Genomic DNA, 21,043 nt, shown 5'->3' with positions numbered 1-21,043 from the left:
AGTGAGTTTCAAGTTTAACGGCTTGTTCCTTGTTTTTGTTTTGTTTTTTCCTCGTCCAATTTTGCCAACTTCACTTCAGATCTAATCTGCCCCATGTGGTGTCAGGAAGAAGATGCAGAAATGGGTCCATCACAATACTACTGCAAACTGTCCAAAACAAATAAAAAGGAGAGGAATGCACATCAGTGTTGGACCACACTGTCAATGTGGGGTTTGTCTCTGAGTGATTATAAACACGAGTTAGCTGAAGCTCTGCTGCTCTTCCACTGACGTGAAGACAGTGAGGCGTGTGCACCATTAGAGGACCCAAACTAACTGCCCCCTGCAGGAAAACAAAGACTGGTGTTTGGTTCCTTTACTCTTAACTAGTTGAAACTGTAAATTACTTTCTTATAGTCTCCCTCGGCAGAATCACTTTTTCACGTTAATCCAGTTTTGCCAAACGAGTGATATTTAAGGTTTTTAATTTAGGCTCAGTGTAAAGAAGTGTTTTTAGAAGACGGATGTAAATAATGTTAGCCTATAGGGTTTCTTTTATATCTACAATAACTTGGATTAATGAAAGCAACTTCTTTAGATTTGGACTCTACAGAGCGACTAACATCTTTCTGTCCTAATACTGTAGATTGTTAAAGTGTAAATGGTTTATTCATTTGTGGCTTATTATTAATCTGGCTCATTATTGCAATGAAATGACAATGACTTGAATCCTGTTGAAGAAAAGAGGGCGCAACTTTGGTTTTGGGGAAATGGATAATTTTATGTACATGTGGAGAAATCAAGACGTATGTGCTGTTTAATAAATTCTCTCCTGATTACTGACATTTGCACGTTTAAGAACTGACTGAGTTTGATCTTGCTCTGGAGAGGATCTCTGTTCAGTTAATTTTAATATTTGCCTTTCAGTGCCACACAAAACCTTCAAAAGCACAACACAACAGTTTTACAAAACAGGCATATTTGTATATTTCTTACCTTAAAGGTACAGTGTGTAGAATTTAGTGAAATCTAGTGGAGAAATTGCATGTTGCAGTTGAATGCCCCTCACCTCACCCTACCATTCTAAACATGAGAGATAACATCGTTAAAAAAAACATGGCGGCCTCCGTAGAGAGGACTCCCTTGATGTAAAGTATTTAAATATAAAGGCCCCATTCTAGGGTGAAACACATGACTGAAAGCAATACAAGGATTATTTGACATACGATTTCAGCCAATACATCCCTTTCACCTAAATCTTACACACTGGACCTTTAAACAGTCGATCGCTGTTATTTGTAACAAACTTTATTCAAACTGGCATTTGCTGCCAGTACTTTCAGCAGTGGGTTATACTCTCATGAGTATTTCCAAGAGAAGGATGGTGTGTGTGGGACTGACTCATAATAAACTAGTGTGTGAGTCGATGAAGGAACAGTGAGGCTCACAATTGTGTCTTTCATAGGTTTTGGACAATGCCATGCAAGGGACAAGATGTTCTGTGATACACACACTAGAAAAACATATCAAATCTTCAGATTTATACTTTGAGGGTGAGGAAGTGGCGGCTCATTGTGATACACTGGTTGAATGTAGCCCATGTTATGGAACAAAGCCTAAATATTCCATCAGCCTTTATGAGATGAGGCCTGTGTGTGTGTGGACGTATTCACCCTAACATCAGCCATCCTTTGTAGCCTGTATCATGGTGTGGATTAGAAACTAAACTGATAACTCTGTTTCTCTGTTGTGTTTCACAATCTAACTCACCTGTTACCGTGGTGATTAAAGGAGTCAGCTTTGTGGTGCATGCCACTGGGCTCCAAATTGACTGGTCTGGACTTGTTGGTTCTTCAGAACTACACCAACAGAAAACTGTATTACAGAAACATTCTCCCATTATATCTCAAGGACCAGGAAATGAGTTCATGTGTGGTATTCACACTAAAATGATCATAGTCATGAATCATGACAGTAAAGCTGCACTTTGTCATATTTAGGTCTTGTTGCTCTAACACCAGCTTCTGGTGCTGTTTGAAACCAGCTTCGAAGAACCATTGAATCCAGACTCATGTCGATAATCAAATATGGATAATTTATCCATGTAAGAGCAATTTTTGGTGTATTTGTATCTAATGTAAGAAAATAATCCTGATAATGTCAGATCTATAAAATATGTCAAAGAACTTCCAGATGGAAATGTTTCTCGGTCTGAAGTATAAGTTTGGAGATCAATTTTACTTTTGGCAAAGCCAAGTCCCCACATACACAGAGGAGTGATCAGGAGGAAACCTTACCTGCAACATCGTAACTAAACACGTGAAGTCTGCGAAGCAACAACGGAATAAGCCACAGGGGCTGTGGAAAGGTGAAGTTCAGATGTACTACCACCTGAGGTCTGTTTGGAGAATTAAGCAAACATTTGCTGAGAAGAGCATCCTGTGAGGCATGGGTGTGGTTATATACAGTATATATATATATATATATACACACATATATATATATATATATATATATATATATATATATATAAAGGTCTGGAAAAAATTAAGAGACCACTTCAAAATGTTTAGTTTCTCTGGTTTTGCTATTTATTGGCATGTATGTTTTTGAGTAAAATGAAAAAGTTTGTTCTATTCTATAAACATTTCTTCCAAATTTCAAATAAAATATTTTCATTTAGAGCATTTATTTGCAGAAAATGACAACTGGTCAAAATAACAAAAAAGATTCAGTGTTTTCAGATCTGAAATAATGCAAAGAAAACAAGTTCATATTCATTTTTAAACAACACAATACTAATGTTTTAAACTTAGGAAGAGTTCAGAAATCAATATTTGTGTCTTGGAATGCTCTCCACCAGTCTTTCATATTGCTGTTGGGTGATCCTATGCCATCCTGGTGCATTACTCAAGCAGCTTGGCTTTGTTTGATGGCTTGTGACCACCCATCTTCCTCTTGATCACATTCCAGAGGTTTTCAATGGGATTCAGGTCTGGAGATTGGGCCGGCCATGACTGGGTCCTGATGTGGTGTCCTTTATCCACACCTTCACTGACCTGGCTGTTTGGCATGGAGCAAAAAACCACTCCTCAGAGTTGGGGACATTGTCAGAGCAGAAGGAAGCAAGTTTTCTTCCAGGACAACTTTGTACTTGGCTTGATGCATGAGTCCTTCACAAAGACAAATGCCCATTTCCAGCCTTGCTGAAGCACCCCCCAGATCATTACCGATCCTCAACCAAATTTCATAGTAGGTACAAGACACTGTGGCTTGTAGGCCTCTCCAGGTCTCCGTCTAACACGACCAGGTGTTGGGCAAAGTTGAAAATTGGACTCATCAGAGAAGCTGACTTACTCCAGTCCTCTATGGTCCAATCCTCGTGGTCTTTTGCAAACCTCAGCCTAGCTCTTTTTTGCTTCTTATTGATGATGGGCTTTTTTCTAGCTTTGCACGACTTCAGCCCTGCCCCTAGGAGTCTGTTTCTAACTGTCCTCACCGTGCACTTCACCCCAGCTGCCATTTGCCATTCTTTTTGGAGGTCACTTGATGTCGTCCTACGGTTGTTGAGTGATATTCAAATTTAGCGGTGAGTGGAGAGTCGTTTTCGTCCTCTGCCGGGCTGTAACTTTGTTGTCCCTAATGTCTGCTGCTTGACCTTATCCTTATGAACCGGCGTCTTCGAAATTTTAAGGATGGAAGCAACCTGACGCTCACTGTATCCCTTTTTGGCACTTTTTTAAATTCCAATTACTTTTGAGGTACTACTAGCACTGTTTCTGCCATCCAGCTGGTCCTATTGCAAGAGGATAGTGATGACCACAGCACTGGTTTTTATACTTTTCTTCATTAAATAAGATTTGGTTCAGGTGATCACCTAATCAGTGTCTCATTAAGTAGAATCAGGTCTGCCTGTATTGGAATTCAACAGATACTGGAATGGAATGGCTGCAATACCACGTAGAGATGCTGATTTAAGACAAAACTGGAGTGGTTAATTTTTTCCAGAGCTGTGAATAAACACCAAGAGTCCCAGGGCATCATAACCCAATTGTTAAATGAGCGGAAGTTATTCCAAAATAAAACGATTATGATAAGAAGTTGTGGGCGGGGCTGCTTTAATAGTAAACGTGTGACTAGCCTAATGTGCGTTCAAGAGCCTCTCGTAAAAACCAAAACACATTTCCACCGAGGTGGTTCGGTCGGAATGAATAGGTAAATGCATTGGTCAGTTGGACGTTTCATTTATAGATTATTTGATTTTCAAAAGACAAACATTTTGAACCATTTGTGTGAAATAAGACATTAATCTACACCTTCACTACAATCCAATCTGAAATGAAGTACTAAACCACACATAGCGAAACAATTATTAGTGTTTATTGTATATAAATATATATGTATCGTTGTGCCTCTATTACGTCCGCTGCTGGGGATCACAGATCGTCGTTTTGATTTCAGTTTTCTTCACCGCTCACTTGGCGCTCATATTTTCCGACAACACGTGAAGGCATCAGATCCTCCTCTAAGCTAGTGAGGCTCCTTCATCCCCAGCAGCGGACAGAAGAAGAAGAAGAGGGAGGAGGAAGAGGCGGTAGAAGAAGAAGAAGAAGCAGAAGCAGAAGAAGAAGAAGAAGGTGTTAGTATCAGTTCGCTGCCCACCATGCTGAACTCTCAGAGGTCTCTGTCCGAGCTGCCCAAGATGTCCGCGGCCAGTCAGGTGGAGAGAGCCGTGCTGGTGAGACACTCTGTGTGTGTGTGTGTGTGTGTGTGTGTGTGTGTGTGTGTGTGTGTGTGTGAGATCAATGTCATGTTTATTCTCTGAATGATGGAGTCATGTCTCTTCATGTTCGGTACATGGAGCCGCTCGTGCAGCCAGGAATCCGCGCGCCACCCTGCAGGTGCTACAGACAGCTCGAGCTGTCAGTCATTCTGTCGTGACGTTGTTGTTGTGGGCCCGTGTGTGTGTGTGTGTGTGTGTGTGTGTGTGTGTGTGTGTGTGTGTGTGTGTGTGTGTGTGTGTATTGACTGTTAGAGGACACTTGATATCTGACTCATCATCGAAGGGGACAGTTATGGATGGAATCAGGTGGAGGTCCAGGGAAGGTTTAGGTTTTGGGTTCCACGTAGAAAGGTTAGGGTTAGGTCACTTTGAATGGTCCTCAGGATTAGAAATGTGCTTTCTAAATACAGAGCGTTCACCATATAGGCTCGAGAGAGTGTGTCATGTCAATGAGTGTCCTCACAAAGACAGACATACTAGAGGACCAGAGGACCTCATGGGGACTGAAGCTCATAGCGATTGAGGCATAACACTAGATTCTGGCGGTCATGGTCTGGGATAGAGATAAGGTTCTGTTTAAGATCCCAACAATGAATAGAAGTCGTGTCTTTGTGTGTGTGCATGGTATAGGTTAGGGTAGTTTGGATGGAAAGGAATACATTATGTCAATGAGTGTCCTCACAACTGTAGAGAGACGTGTGAGTGAGTGAATGAGTGAATGAGCCGCCTGATAACACCAGATAACACCAGTGACTTAGAAAATTAGCATAACTGAGGATCTACTCAACAATCTCCCTGAGCCAGCGACTCTTTTCATCACTGTCACTGTTTGGCAGTTAGACAGTGTGTGCATATGTAACTATGTACACATCAGTAATGTAACTTCAACTACACTAAAGCAAGGACTATGTTCACTGTGCTGGAACCGAAACAGATTCCAAGCCTTCACAAACCGATCTGCACCGCAGTGAAGGGATGATTGTAAACAGTAGTAAACCAGTGACTGTCGAAGGACTGACAACTGAAGACATGGAAAGCACCGTGAAATACGTAAACATTTATAATCAGAGACTACACAAGTTCAATATGAAATGAATATATACACACTGTTGACTTGACTGTGCCTGGGTTGGTTTGACATCTTGGGATTGTTGTCCTCCTGAGCTATTTGAACTAACTTTTACTGCAGGCGTAATCACTCGCTCGTGATTGGACCAAAACAGTATCATGACAAATGTAGTTGAAAGACTATTAAATAGATGAAATGAAATATACGGGTTATCCTAATTTTATATAATTATAAAATTACAATATATAATTACAATTTTGTGTTTCACATAAGCTCAACAACATGCAGCAGCAGTAGGTTGTGGTATTTCATTTCCTTTGTCCTGTATTGTGATTTAGAATATGAAATGTGATTTCAACATAGGCCTTTTTTACTTTAACTTTATTTACTTAAGCAGCTTCTATCACAAACATTTCAATTTGATGAGGAATGTATTATATGCATATAGCAAACAATGCAAGTACATACATTGTTTCTATAGAATAATGTCCACCACAGTTATGGCTGCAATGTTTTCAAACTACAATATCACTATAGAGCACGTACCTATGCCATTGCTAAGGCCACATTATGTGTCTCAGCTGTATGTTGGTGGTAGTTCACCACATTCAGATTTTTGTTTGGATCAGCATGGAATTACATATACTCATAAATATCCGTCCTCTAAATGCTATCATCAAGATATGTGAGTTATTCTCTGAGAAATCAACAAAAACGTTGGACAACACCACATCTCAAAGTAAGGGTTAGAGAAAGTAAGAAAGTTTCAAACATCCCTCCACCACACCCTTTCCCCGTTTTTCATGGCAATCCATAAACCAGAGGTAAAACTCAACTTGGCACAAAAACAATACATTAAACTGGTTCCTCAGTGTATTTAAACCTTTAGTTTAAAAAGAGGTGTACAATGTACAAGTGCAGCACATGACTGAAAGTGCAGGGTACAACTTACAAGCAATGAAAAACCTGCAGAGAGAGAGAGGTGCTCCTATATGTTGCAACAGTTTTACTTTACAGGCATGTGAATGGAAAACAATGTTAAACTGCACTATAGGGTTTATGACTGAGAGGGTCCGTGATGCATCTGATACCTCTGCCACAGAATCTAGACGCAGAGGAAAGCTCCTCAGCCCTGTCCACGTGGCTGAACTGTGCACAACATATTCCTGTTTGTTTTTAGTTATCACGTATCAGTCACATGTTCATTTAACTGTTTATATGTTTTATATGTAGGAGGAGGAATTTAACTGGCTGCTTAAAGAGGAAGTCCACGCTGTCCTGAAGCAGCTCCAGGATGTCCTGAAGGTAAAAGTTAAGACTTCATGTATCCATAGGATTGTATTTATCACTGTCACTGAACTCATTGCCACACATTTGAAGGGCCTTTGCACCACTCCTCATGAAGACCTGTTTACTTGTCCTGGCCTGTTGTGTATATTGTTGTATAATGTCCTTAATGGCTCTTAAGAAAGTTTGAGAAAATTGAGGAAGACCTGAGATTTCAAACGCAGCAAATTCACAAATACAACCAAATAGAGAAAGCCTGCTTTATACAATGGTGGCTGGAAGTTTCAACGATTTGAGTTTTTTCCAGACAGGGATGATCTGACTAAGAGGTGTCATCAAGATGCATCATAGGAAATGAGGTCTTGTCTGTAGTCTGTACAAGGGCTACAAGTCAGTATATATCAGCTTCTGCTGCATTAATTGATTGTTATATTACCGCCCCACTCGCTAAGCACTTTTGACAAAGCTCAACGCTAGTTAGTGAATTTTTTTTACACTGTGCTCAGAATCATTGATTTGTCCATATCAAGTAAAAAGAATTATAAAAACGATTATGATCATATCATCACCATATGACACCAGTCAAAGTCAATAAATAATTCTATTGCATTACTCCCCAGTCATAGCTGTAATGTGTTTCAATAGCTTGTGTAATAAATTGCAAATCAAATTGTAATTGGATTATAGCCCAGACGTAGCATAATGGATCAGAAATCAGTGAATCTACAGTATCAACTCAAAGGCTCCAAAGTTTTCATTCTAATAGAAAGGGACGTTTTGCTCTGCTGTTGTCAACAGGAAGCATCAAGACGTTTCTCAATGCCGACACCAGGTCTGGAGAGTCAGCTCAAACAGGAAAACTTCATCCTCGGCAGTTCAACGTAATACATCATATCTCTAAGCATTTTGTTTCAAGGTGCAACAGTTACTGTACAGTTACAATGGTTGGGTGGACTGAAACACAGTAAGGCATTATGTCTGTTACATAGCAATGTCTTATATTGAGCAAAGTGGCTGCTGGGATTAAAGTTCCCTGTAGTTACAACAGATTCCCTTCATGTGGTTTCCAGAGAAGTCATGTACAGTGTGTTTGTTGGTATGGGAGGGACATGTGACCCAGTGAACCTGGCAGCTGTCGCGTTTCCTGTAGAACTGAGGCTATTCTAAGTGTAAACAGACAGATAATGTCTCAAACACAAATGCCTAAGGGCATGTGCACACTCACTCTAAAATGGCTAGACAGTGTGATCACACAGTATTGTACTGGCCATTAGATACAGTATACCCAGTGCTGGGGGACCCTATACTCACTGTACAAGTTATGTAGGGCTCTGCACATAATACAAAGGCCCCACCTTTCTCTTACGTTAAAGAGGTTGTTTAACACTCTGGTGGGTGGATGAGCAGAACTATCCTTTTGGTCACAAGAACACCATGAGTGAATTACAGGAGCAGCAATCAGTTAAACTTGTGTTCTCTCCGCACGGTTTGACGTCAGTAAATAGCGGTAATGTTGATGTCTCTCTAACCATCTGTGTCACTTGGTCTGTGTGTGTTTGGCTGAGCAGCCACTTCAGATCTGTTTTTTATTTTTATTTAGTACAAATATTCACTGGGACTCAAGGATGGACTGATTAGATTTTGGTAGTGTTGAAGTGTCATGTTGCAGCTGAACACCCCTCTCCTCACCCTCTGCTTCCAACATGAAAAAGAACCTGTGGTAGCTTCAGTTGTCATAAAAACTCAAAAGGTGTTTAGTTTGTTCAGTCTGGACTAATGTAAAAAACATGGCAGCCTCTGTAGAGAGGGTCCCCTCCATGTAAATATAAAGTATTTAAATATAAAGGGTCTTTTCTGGGGTAAAGAAAACTACAATTCATACAATTTAGATGAAATGAACTAGTGAAAACATCATGAGGATTATTCTACATTACATTTCTGCCAATAGTTCGCTTTCATCTTCCACACTGGACCTTTAACACAGATAATGAATGACGTTTCATTTTTGGGTTTGCTATCCCTTTAAGATCAGCTTCAGGGAATGTCTTTAAATTTGGTACAAACTTTCACTTAAACTCAAAGATGAACTGATTAGATTTTGGTGCTTGGAGATCAATATGACATATTAGGACTGCCAGTTGGGAATTTCATAACATCTTGTACAAATCACTTGGACTCACTGATTAACCGATTAGATTTCATTGGTCAAGGTCACAGTGACTTTGTTTTTGACCTCTTGAATGTGATATGAGTGCTTGAGGGAATTTCTTCAACCTTTGATCAGTTGTCATTTGGACTAATATCTTCGGATAAAGTGATAACGTTTCAGTGGTCATAGGTCTGGAAATCTGGAAATATGTACATGGAAACTGCACTGGTTAGAGGAAGTAAATAACCACAGTGTTGTAATTCTTGTCCCGCCACAGTTTCATAGTAACAAAATGTTTTTACACAACATACATTTTTTCCTGTATTGTTGCTCGCTCTTCCATCTGCAGCACTGGTTGAAATTTATCCTGTGTAGGTGGCCTGTTGAAACTCTCTCATACACCATCCATAAAGTATTTATGTATTTAAGTACCATCCTCAGACAGACAGAATTTGGAATAAACGTTTTCTCTGTGCACCGAAGCATACCCGCCCACCCCCCAAAAAAACCACCTCACAGGCAGGTTAATAAGTTAGCGGTTGGGGTGTGTACAGCATGCACTCTGATGCTTTTCATTTATTGATAATATTGATACTAGTTCCCCAGAAGTCATAGCTGGTTCAAATGAGTCCCATGCTATAATCTGCCTTCCCCTTAGTTTCTCTGTGGGTAATCAAACCGTGATGTTGTTTTGCAGCATGGATCAGGTGAAGGGGGTGCTAACTCTGCAGGGAGAGGCTCTGACTCAGGCTGTGAGTTTGACCAAATCTCAATCAAAGCTTTCTTCCTTTTTGGAAAGGACATAAAAGCTTGATTTAACTAAATGTTTTGCTTTTCTTGACAGGACATAAACCTGAAGGTTGCAAAAAGTAGCCAAGTGCTGCACTTTCAGTTCAGAGAGGACAAGCAGTGGAAGCTGCAGCAGGTCAGTGTATAATGCTACCACGGACATAGAGAACCACAGCTGTAGCTGTAAGAATTCCAGATCATAGTAATGCTGAAATCCCGCCTCACTCATCCCTCTCACCTCCCTCTCGCCTCCACTCCTCCATCAGATCCAGGATGCCAGGAACCATGTGAACCAGGCTCTGCAGCTGCTGAACAGCCGCGATGAGAGCTACCACTTCCAGACGGGGGCTGAGGTCAATAAGGTCGGTCCCTCCTCTGGGCCACAGAGCCCTGTTCCAAACATGGATGAGATCCCAGTCTTTTACAGGGGCCACTTGTACTAACTTCATGTATCTGGTGGTTCTGTAGCTCATGGATGCAGTGATGCTGCAGCTGACGCGAGCACGAAACCGCCTCACCACCCCGGCCTCCATGACTCTCCCTGAGCTGGCCACCAGTGGTCTGATGGTACAGGCTTGCAGACACACACATCACACACACACTGCTTGAACACACTGAGGCCATTTCCAGACATGACCTCTGGGTAAAATCTGACCAATTGGCTACAGACCAAGTGGTCAGCTCTAAGTTCAGTTGTAAAGACACATTTGAGATCTGATCACTCAGACCTCATTGGGAAGAGGTCTGATACTCACATGTTTTAAGTCTAACCCAAAAAGTATAGCTTTTATACTTTTATAGAACCTTTCTCGGGTTTATTAAGCAGGAAGCCTCGCTCTGTTCATTATTGCTCCATGTTCCTTTCTTTCTCTTTCATGTCCAGAAAATGTTCACTCCTCCCATGCCTGGGGATGTGATGGTGAACTTTTACATCAACCTGAGCAAACTGTGTCTGACCGTCTACCAACTTCATGTGCTGCCCGCCAACACCACCAAGGTTTGAACTCGTGACTCTTTGCATCACTATATAAAGTACACACAGGGCCATGTGAACATTTTTTGTAACTCTGTCATCTCAATAGAATTTCAAACCAGCTGGAAGTTCAGTGTTGCACAACCCTGGAGCGATGTTGTAAGTCCTGTTTCTCTTCTTTCTGTATGAAACACTTGCAGATATGTCAATGATACATACAATAATTACCTTCAATAAATAGTGAATGAAAAGAAACAGTGGTTATTGATGACAATCTGTGAGGGACTTCAACCCATTTGTGGAGTGGAGGTGTATCTTCCCTCTCATCTCTCTTTACTTGCTGTGAACACTTCCCCCGACAGTGAGCTCAACAACAACCGTTTCGAGGTGAGCCACGTTCACAAGGTGGAGTGCGTGGTGCCTTGGCTCAATGATACGCTGGTGTTCTTCACCATCTCCCTGCAGCTCTGTCAGCAGCTTAAGGACAAGGTACATGTCTCTCCTGGAAGATGACTCTTTCACAGTTAAAACAGAGGTCCACGGTTTTCTCAAGTCCATCTTAAAACAACAAAGGGAATGACATGAGAAGGAGCTCACACTTGATTTGACTGCTAATGTCTTCTATCTGCTCCAGGTGAAATTATGCATGAAATGCATTTTTTGTAGAATCTTCCCCAATGAACAGATGACTACAGCATTCATATTTCATATGGCATGTGTTGAGATGAACCTGACCAAATCCAAACCTCTTTATCTTTATCATCTTTTAAAGGACAATTCCAATATTTGTCAACCTAGACCTATGTTTAGAAATGTGGGTGTATAAATGAATGGTATTTGGAATTTGTAGGAACTCTTTGTGTGTATATTCCAGCTCCAACAAGTTGGGATGAACATCAAAATCAAAATTTTTGTTTAATAATAATAGTTTCTCTCAATAAATTCTCCAAATCTCTCACAATTCCACCTCTGTCTTTCTGCAGTAGCCAAAGTAAACGGTCAGTATTTAATGACCACTCAAAGTAGTTTTACGTTCACGCATTGACTCACATTCCTACAGTGCATCTGTGTGCAGCATGTCTCTCTATGAGAAGGGTCAGTTTGGGGTTAAGTATCCTGCTCAGAGACAGCTGCGAGTCTGAGTGTCACAGGACTTGAGAGACATGTTGACCCAGAATAACAGTTTGAGCCCTTTATTGGTGGAAGAAAAACTTTGAGTGGACACTTTGTGGACTGCTGCTGTTGCCCCATAAGATTATATCATAGCCAATGCTACAGTGTCGTTACCGAGATGATCTACTGGACCCATTCGAAAGGTTTTTATGAGTACCATTCATTTACACACCCACATTTATAAACAAAGGGCAGCAGTTTTGGAATTCACTATTAATGCTAAATCAACTTTTCTGGCCACTTGCTCATAGGTAATAATTTGCTGGTGTGTATTTGTAAAAGTGTAACTAGACTAATCCCACACTCAGCTCCTCTGTCCTCGTTTCTTTGCAGATATCAGTCTTCTCTAGTTTCTGGAACTACAGACCTTTCTAATCCTCCTCAAGTCAATCCTCCCAACTAACCACACAAGTGTAAGGGACATCCTGTGAAGGTTTTATTTTTGTATGTGTTGTTCACCCTCTCATTCAGTCTAAGGTGTTGCATGAATAGGCGAAGGAGCCAATCGAATCCTAACAGATATCAATAATTGCCATTTCCCACATTGCATCTTATAGCACTGACTTGAACTTCGGAAAGAATGAATGTTATTGTTGATTTATCATTAGGATTTTTTGTTACATTTAAGCTATTTAATACTGAGTATTTATCCCAATGTTATCATGCGATCTGTCTTATTGTGTGGAAAACTAATGTGTGTACTCAGGGTTGGAAAACTTAGAGGAGTAAGAAGTTAGAGCTCACAGTGGGAGGTCTTTTCTTGAAATATTTTTTATTTCCCTCATTTTCCTCCAACATTTTCACACTCCTATAAGAGAAACATGAAACAAAACTGAGCATTGTCACTGTTCATGGACAATACACTGTAGTTATCTACTTAACGGAACAATTCCAAATTTTGGGAAATCCTTGTTAGTTCAGTTCGATACTACTCTCATGCCTTTAACTATTGAACTATTTTAGAAGGGATTGATAACTTGACTGTGGATTTTTTTCACTTTCACTAATTCCAAAATCATTCTTATTACCAGTGATAAGAATCAGGGCATTTGAGACAGAGTTCAAAGTAAAGTTCAGTAAGTTGTTCAATTATCAATACAGGGTGTTGCACAAAAAATATTTGAAATGCTAATTACAGTGTGTGTCATTAGATGCTAGAATATTGTGAATGCAAAATAAAACAATTCTGTGAGGAGACACAAAAGTTTTGTGAAAACATTTCCCATCGTGAGCTCTGAAGGGATTTAAATCAGTCCTTTACAGTCACTGTTAAGCTACCAGTCATGTCTGTGATTTCAAGTGTTTGTCCGTTCTGTGTTCATATTTATTTGACATATTTTGCACAATTTGTTGATTCCCTGTGAACCAAACACTAATCTAATTGTGAGCAAATGACTTCATTCCAATAAGTGTTATTCTCTATTTTGAAAGTTGCTTCTCATATAAAATATTAAATGATTTTTCTGTGCAATAAAATATTCGAAACATTCACATGTCTGTTCTGTCTTGCCCTTTGCTCCAGCTGCTCTGAAGCCACATGTGGAGATGTCTCTGTTAAACTCCAGTTTTTCTCCACTTCAATCATTCATTAGTCACCAGGTGACCAGGGGAATGGTTTCACCCATGTGAGTGTGAGGATAAAGTAACTCCAGTAGTTACGAGGGTGTCTCTAAGATGATCAACGTTTGGAGGGGACCTGTCAAAGTTTAAAGACAACAAATGTGGTCAGAAAATATATATTTTTCTGACCACATTTATAGACAAAGCTTGCTTTCATCACAAAATGATTTCCTATAATACGATGTCATATGAAGAAGTAGTAAGTCAGAAAATGGTGTCATATAGTGTAATCATTTCTTAACCTTGATAACCAATAGGATTAGAGACAGGATCTACAGCTCATTTAGTTAAACCAATCACTTGTCATCATATGGTATGAATAAAGTCTTCATCAAATAGTGATTAGTGTCTAATGGAGAATGGTGACAGTAGGTGTGGTTAGCACCGTCAGCTCTCACCAGGAGGTTCCTACCTGTGTGGGGTTTCTTTTAGGGTTCTCCGGCTTCCTCCCACAGTCCAAAGAAGTTGGGGTTATGTTGATTAGAGACTCAAATTGACCATAGATGTGAATAGCGTGTCTCTGTATGTTGGCCCTGTGATTCGGCGGCTGTGGCTGAGGGGTAGAGCGGTTATCCTCCAACCAGAAGGTCAGCGGAGCGATCCTCAGTCTTCCCCATCTGCATGCCAAAGTGTCCTTGGGCAAGATAGTGAACCCCCCCCCTCAAAGATGTTGAATGCACTAACTGTGAGTCGCTTTGGATAAAAGAGTTCACCACATGTCATGTACTGTCATGGTGAGCTGGTGACCTGTCCAGAGTCTACACCGCCAACGTCAGCTGGGATTGGCTCCAGCTCCCCCTGCAACCCTCAAAGGATAAGCGGTGTAGATAATGGATGGATTATTATAATATAATATATAATATCCAAGTCAGCGTCACCCCCCCTGATGCTTTCCATTCCCTCCCCCTACAAGGTTGTGTTTTCCTTGCTGTTTGTCTGCAAGCAGTATGCAACAATCCTACTGAACTGATCTTACTGACACTTTGAGGAAGGATGTGATATTGAAGAACCCTTTCACTTTTGCATGTATTTTTGTGAATAGAAATAATGCATAGATCTTGACAAGACCGACATCTATATTTTATTTAAGGAGACTGCTGGACCTTGGTGGACATATGTGCACCATTGGTAGAGCACATAATGTACATGCATGTTAAACCCATCAGACTCTGACTACAGCTTTGATCACAGCTGAGTACCAATACTCATTTTACTGAAGAAAAGTAGAAATAAATAGAATAAAATGTACTCAAGTATCACAGTAACTTTTTATAGTTTAGTAGAAGTAATTAAATACTTGCTTTTAAATATACTTACAGCTGAAGTGAAAGTACTTGCCAAGTGTAGCGTATACCCTAATGTTAATACATCAGTATGGCTGACTAAACCACTCGGTGGTCCCATAGAACGCTGCAGCTGAGGCAGCTAAGTCATGTTTAAAGGTAAAACTCGTGTTCTGAAAAGGAGACATTTGTATAACATAGCTCCTGTGTCCCACCACATTGCATCTCGTAACTTAGCCAGGTATCAAAAGTAAAGGTTCTTTGTACATAGTACTACTACGCAGCAGAATTGCCTCTGTTCTTGATAATCATGTTTTCTTATTAATGACTATAATACTGATGCATGGATGACTTCAACATAGCTGATCCAAGTGGGGCTAGTTTGAACTATACTCTTGGCTTCAGCCCCCTTCACTTCCTGTGCTGTGTTGCACATTTGATGATAAATGGATAAAAGGTCACTGCAGCAAAATACAGATGGCACATGACTTGACTGAGGCAATGGTTCAACTTTCAGCACGGTGACCCTGAGAGGACGCTGCAGTTTCGTCAGGAGCACAGAACCTCGCCAGCTTTTCTCCCAACAACACAACATCTGTCGGTTTTATGGTAAATGACTAAAGGTTTTGTATTTATGTTGAACTTTTTCTAGTCTTGATGACTCACAGAAGAGTGGAGACAGTTTTGCCATTCACCCACTCACACAGTGCATCTATGTGCAACCCTTTCTCTCCATCACTCATACCCTGTTGGCACAGCCGTCAAGGGAAATTCGGTGATTCAAGGACACTTCGGCAAGTGGAAAAGGGGAAAGAGGGATCGAACTGCCTCCTGTTTAGAAAACGACCAAGCCATTTCCTGCACTTTGTCCTCTGTAAATGATGAGAGTGAACATTGAGCAAAGGTGACTCTTTTCCTCCTTTTATATTTTTATTGCTAAATAAAACCTTCAAATTAAAACAGAGGAAGTCAGAGGAAGTCGTCTCAAATCTACAGAGACACAGAGACTGCAGAAAGTTTCCGCTCCACTGCAGTATCCAAGCAACCAGCCCCACACAGCAGTGACAGTCAACAAGATAAGGTGTGTTACATTTTCATTGGTTATAAAGTGCTAGTGAACAAATATTCACACTGCTGCATGTGCACACTTGTTTAAACTCTGTTAAAAACTGATAGAGCTTTGGCACAGGATTCAAACTAAGAGGCTCTACTTCTTCATCAGTCGTCTTCGCAATACTTGATCAGTGCAGCTCAGCTGTCAGAGCTCCAGAGCCACGTTCTCTATGCCAACCTTCCGTCTTCTGGGCTGTGGTGGAAACATTGGCAGATCATTTTCTTTCACTTGAGACCGTTATCACTCACAGTACAAACAGTCCATTTCACTGAGACACACTGTTTAGTCTTTGGACCGCATTAACTGTTTAATGGTCTTCTGAGCTGTTTGGTCCAGTTACCCAGAGACACATCTGAATGTACTTACAGGAGTAAGTTATAGAGCTGTCTCTGAGGACACTGTGTTACGCCCATAAATATTCCCACGATTCCCCAAAGGTGCACCATGGAATTCAGAACTCCTGCCTCCAATATCCCCTTTTTTAATTTCCCTGAGGAAGTCTTCCCAAAGGGATCAATAAAGTTATATCAAATCTAATATCCCCTCCAGAAGCTGCAGTTCAGAGCTGCACAACGTTCAGGAGGAGTTCCAGATCATTCTTCCTCAGAACTGCTTCATATCGTGAAGACGTCTGGTGTGAACGAGTCTCTGAGCTCATTCCACAGCTTGTGTCGGGTTAATGTGTGGACTCTGATTAAACTCACTGTGCAGTAGATCTAAATCTTCAGCTGGTGAGCCGCCACACTGACAGTATCCTGTTAGATACACTGATAAACTTGAGAATTCATGTGACAATGTGCTGAGCCTTTGTCTTCACTTTAGCAGGGGACCTGAGGTTAGTCCATAGCAGCTATGGAGAGACAAAACTGAGGCCTCTCCCTTTAGAAAAACTTTGACTGTGGAATGAGGAACATTCACTTTATGGAAATCACAGTCTACACAATGGGTGTGTGTGTGTTTCACTTTGGACTGCAGGGCTCCTCACTTCATTGTGTTCCATTGTGGTGATTGTCTGAGGCACAATAAAGTGTATGAATTCAGACATTTAAATACAATGATAGAGGCTAAAGACAGTCACTATATATGTAGGGATTTGTATGTCCTTCAAGCTGGTTGCTCTGGTTTGAACTTGACTTAACATAACGTGAAATAAAAGGTTACATCACTGTCATTAAGCTTCAGTTCTTTAAAAGCTCCTGTTCTTTATATGAGGAGGTGTGTTCCCCTTTACATCTGACAGGTGCATGTGTGTGTGTTTACCTTCTGCTCGTCGCAGCAGCAGCAGCAGCAGCAGCGGATGATAACCAGGATGACCAGCAGCAGAACCATACCTGACAACACACAGGGAGGGGTCAGAGCACAGTACTCAGTGTTCAGTGTGGAAGCTCCCCCTCATCTGCAGTCAGGGGATCACGTCAAACCCAGGTTCATGAAACCTTCAGGTGACACAAAGCTCCGATTTTACTCATTTTATTTGCCAATGCTCATTAATCAACAGACAACATACTGCTAATGAGCAGCAGTTAGCTGCATGGACATTTTTTTTAAATGACCTATCCATATCGATATGTTACAAATATCTCTGTATAATACATGTGCATTATAATGCATACCGTCTAAACTGGACAACAAGCCTGTGATTAAGACACAAGACCTGATCGAAAACAAGCAGATAACAGAAAACAAAAGGAAATCATTATAGATGTCAAACATCACAACAAACCTCAGATACACATGTAAACTGAATAACAGTAGATATAGGGGAATGACTACACATGAACATTTAAAAGGTTAGATAATTTCTGCTTTCAACAGGCCAACTAGTCCAATACTGTACAGCACAGCGCCCCCTGGTGACTGTTGCTCTACTACCACTCTCTGATCAGCAGTGATGTCAAAAGTGAAAGGACCTGTTGTGTTTATAGAGAGTTTACCTACACACTCATAAGCAGTAACATCTCTGAAAGGTGCTTTGTTCGTTTCTTATTGCTTTAATTATTTGATTGTCTTTTTTATTTTGCTGGTGGCAGCCTACCATGACTTCACCTATTGGTCTGTGAACTGTGAACTTTTTGCATAAAGTCTACAGTCAACACTAACAGCCTAAAATGTGCTGCGTAATTCAATCAGACTGTGATGTGGATTAACTGGGGGCATTCACACAGCAGTTATCAAGCCACATACACTTGTTGCATTGCTTTATAAGTTTGTAAATCTTTACACAACTGTGCTTTATGTGATTCACTGCTATGTGAATATGGACTTTGTTGAATTGTCGTGCAGCAGGAGATTGAATCAACACTTAGCGGGCTGCGGTGGTTATATAACAGCCCCCCTCGTTCACTGTGTGTACTACGTCTCAAAGAAACGCATTTCACACAGTCCCTTAGACATTTTAGTGCCTTTGGTCATGAGAAAGAAACATGTCATTTTAAAGCATCTGCTGAATTGATTGACTTCTGACACAAGGCTTAAATGTGAGAGTGAACGATGAGCAGCCAACTCAAGTGTTGTGCTGATTCATCCCCACGTTCTTATAGCAGAAGGAGGTTTTTAAAACAAGTCTACATGTTTTCAGTGTTTTCTACTCTAAACCATTTCCTTCACTTCCACTCACCGATGAAGATGAAGAAGACTGCAAAAGAAGCGATGTCCCAGTCAGACTGGAAGAAATGCTTGGACTGCAGTCTGGAAACCACATCGTTGACCTGCTCCTCAAACTCCTGCTGGATGTTCCTCTGATCCATCTCTGCGTCTGCACGTGACAGTTCAATAACCTTCTTAATCCAAGAGTCTGCATAGATTCTATCTTCGGCAAGCATCCCTTAAGGTGTCTTCACTCCCCAACCTATTAGGATTTTGTGGTTGTGTTTTCTTTTATACTAATTTAAGGTTTTTGCATTCTATTGTCCAGGTATCTAATATTTAAAGCATCCAAATTTACATTTAAGTACAATAACTATTAACATTATATTTATCAACCCTTTGTCCACTTTAACCTATTAATCATTGGTTTAAACTGAGATTTTACCTGGTTATACCTGATGATTATCATTTGTGCCACCTGACGACTGACTGAATATGCTGAATATAATAAATACAGATGTGTGTTTTAGTAAACAGTCTCTATTTAAGTTTGTCTTTTTAGGAAAACAAACTTTTTTAGATTCAAGGTTTGAAATTCTGTGACGACATTGAAATGTTAATGTAAGAAATTAGATTCTTAAAACGTTTCACCGCTTCAATAATATTTTTCATGTAAGTCCACGTGTATGTGAATGACACCATAAAGACCTAAAAACCAAAGTGATCATGAGGTTAGAGAATGCTGTAACTATTTGGGTTTCAGTTTGTAAAAGGTGGACGCAGCTATCATCTATTTATGTTTATTCAATTAGTAACTTTGTGTGTTTGGTAAATGTGTGTTTTAGATTGGGTGTTTTCGCGTACAGACTGAGGAGAGGTGTCGACATGAATCATTCACAGCTAAACATAAGAGATCTACGTCCCAGCTGACATTTTGACGTCCAAGCAGGAGAAAACACACGTGTACATAGTAACAAAAGTAACTGGCTGAATTATTTGTCTCTTCTTCAGCTTCATTTTCCTCCGACACTCTCAAGGCTGTGAATGTTGTCAGCAGCCGCTCCTGTGAGGTAATGTGTGGTGGCCATGAGAGCCCAACACAACGCAACTTCACAAAACACACACACAGACAAAGCACATGCAAACTGACAAAAGACCTGGGCAGCAAATACTCAGAGTTCGGGGAGTATATGGTTGTATTGCCAGTATTTGGTTGAGTTGGGAGTATTTGATTTATTTGCTCGTCAATCAATCAATCACATTTTATTTGTAAAGCCCATATTCACAAATCACAATTTGTCTCATAGGGCTTTAACAAGCTGTGACATCCTCTGTTCTTAACCCTCAACAAGAGTGAGGAACAACTTTTTTTTTTTAAACTTTAACAGGAGGAAAAGAAGGTAGAAACCTCAGAGAGAGCCACATGAGAGGGATCTCTCTCCCAGGACAGAAGAGCAATAGATGTGAGGTGTAACTGAGAAGGTCGGAGAAATAAGAGTATTTACAGCACTGGTTGGAGTAAATAGTTTGAAGTGTGATCGAAGGTAAATGAATTGAGGTCAAATATTTGGTACTTACATCGAGCACACACACGGTCTGTATGCGTCTACTTCCTGGATAAATCCACGCACTTCAGTGAGTGTTGACTGGTAATCAGGCGGAATCTCTCACGACGACTAGAATTAGAAACCATTCATGTTTCTACAGATACACCGTGAACGCGTACATTTGAATACAGGCTACATCGGACTTTAAAGTGGTTTGTCACATAAACGGTGCGTTATTTCGTCGTTGTTCAGAAGAACAGGTGCCTACCTGCGAGCGGCGTCTATGTTCGTCGTTTATGTTCCGGGTACGAAGGTCGATCTGACTCACCTGTTGTTTACCTGCGAGCTGACTCTGCTCGCTGCCATGGTGACCAGAGGCCACATGTGGACCAGATGTGGACCAGATGTGGACCAGATGTGGATCTGATGTGGATCTGATGTGGACTGATGTGGACTGATGGTCAGAATGAGCCAGCATATATCAAACTTTCCATCTTTTATAGTAAATAGAAATAATTGTATGGTTATTGTTTTTACACGTATCCACATTCCATGAACAAAAAAACCTGTCCCGTTCATATAAATAACATAACAAACACGGACCATCCCCCTTTTTGGATTTCCTTTCTTTTCACAAATCACATCACAAATCAATGATTCATTTTTCAATAGCCAACACCATAACATAAAT

The 21,043-nt window shown here is 40.6% G+C and overlaps 2 protein-coding genes across 3 annotated transcripts; one reads left to right on the top strand and one right to left on the bottom strand.

The window, feature by feature from the left end:
- Nucleotides 1-4,483: 4,483 nt before the first annotated feature.
- On the top strand, nucleotides 4,484-13,693 carry rogdi (rogdi atypical leucine zipper). The gene is made up of 11 exons (XM_020104325.2): nucleotides 4,484-4,717; nucleotides 7,065-7,136; nucleotides 7,917-7,999; nucleotides 9,965-10,019; nucleotides 10,112-10,192; nucleotides 10,323-10,418; nucleotides 10,525-10,623; nucleotides 10,940-11,053; nucleotides 11,139-11,188; nucleotides 11,392-11,518; nucleotides 12,536-13,693. Exons 1-11 carry the CDS (start codon nucleotides 4,643-4,645, stop codon nucleotides 12,575-12,577), a joined length of 894 nt encoding a protein of 297 aa, XP_019959884.1. The 5' UTR covers nucleotides 4,484-4,642; the 3' UTR covers nucleotides 12,578-13,693.
- Nucleotides 13,694-16,025: 2,332 nt separating this feature from the next.
- smim22 (small integral membrane protein 22) lies at nucleotides 16,026-20,769 on the bottom strand. Of its 2 annotated transcripts, XM_020104330.2 has the most exons (5): nucleotides 20,621-20,769; nucleotides 20,384-20,481; nucleotides 18,837-18,974; nucleotides 17,480-17,550; nucleotides 16,026-16,411 (listed from the first exon to the last, which is right to left on the bottom strand). In XM_020104330.2, the coding sequence occupies exons 3-5, from the start codon at nucleotides 18,964-18,966 to the stop codon at nucleotides 16,364-16,366; spliced, it is 249 nt and encodes an 82-aa protein (XP_019959889.1). In that variant the 5' UTR covers nucleotides 18,967-18,974; nucleotides 20,384-20,481; nucleotides 20,621-20,769; the 3' UTR covers nucleotides 16,026-16,363. The 2 variants fall into 2 exon arrangements, with proteins under 2 accessions (XP_019959889.1, XP_019959890.1); XM_020104331.2 differs by lacking the exon at nucleotides 20,621-20,769 and having other exon boundaries at nucleotides 20,384-20,614.
- Nucleotides 20,770-21,043: the final 274 nt, after the last annotated feature.

Source organism: Paralichthys olivaceus, chromosome 5 (genome assembly GCF_024713975.1).
Source record: "Paralichthys olivaceus isolate ysfri-2021 chromosome 5, ASM2471397v2, whole genome shotgun sequence".
Lineage (NCBI taxonomy): Eukaryota > Metazoa > Chordata > Actinopteri > Pleuronectiformes > Paralichthyidae > Paralichthys > Paralichthys olivaceus.
Note: the sequence above shows the minus strand (reverse complement) of the source record. Positions and strands in the feature narration are given on the sequence as shown.

Bases quoted from the DNA above. Each gene is read 5' to 3' on its own strand.
- rogdi (XM_020104325.2), top strand. From the start codon at position 4,643: ATGCTGAACTCTCAGAGGTCTCTGTCCGAGCTGCCCAAGATGTCCGCG. The intron at 7,137-7,916 runs GTAAAAGTTAAG...TGTTGTCAACAG, and splicing joins AGCTCCAGGATGTCCTGAAG to GAAGCATCAAGACGTTTCTC. The intron at 10,624-10,939 runs GTACAGGCTTGC...TTTCATGTCCAG, and splicing joins TGGCCACCAGTGGTCTGATG to AAAATGTTCACTCCTCCCAT.
- smim22 (XM_020104330.2), bottom strand. From the start codon at position 18,966: ATGGATCAGAGGAACATCCAGCAGGAGTTTGAGGAGCAGGTCAACGAT. The intron at 17,551-18,836 runs GTGAGTGGAAGT...GTGTGTTGTCAG, and splicing joins AGTCTTCTTCATCTTCATCG to GTATGGTTCTGCTGCTGGTC. The intron at 16,412-17,479 runs GTAAACACACAC...TTTCCACCACAG, and splicing joins GCTGCTGCGACGAGCAGAAG to CCCAGAAGACGGAAGGTTGG.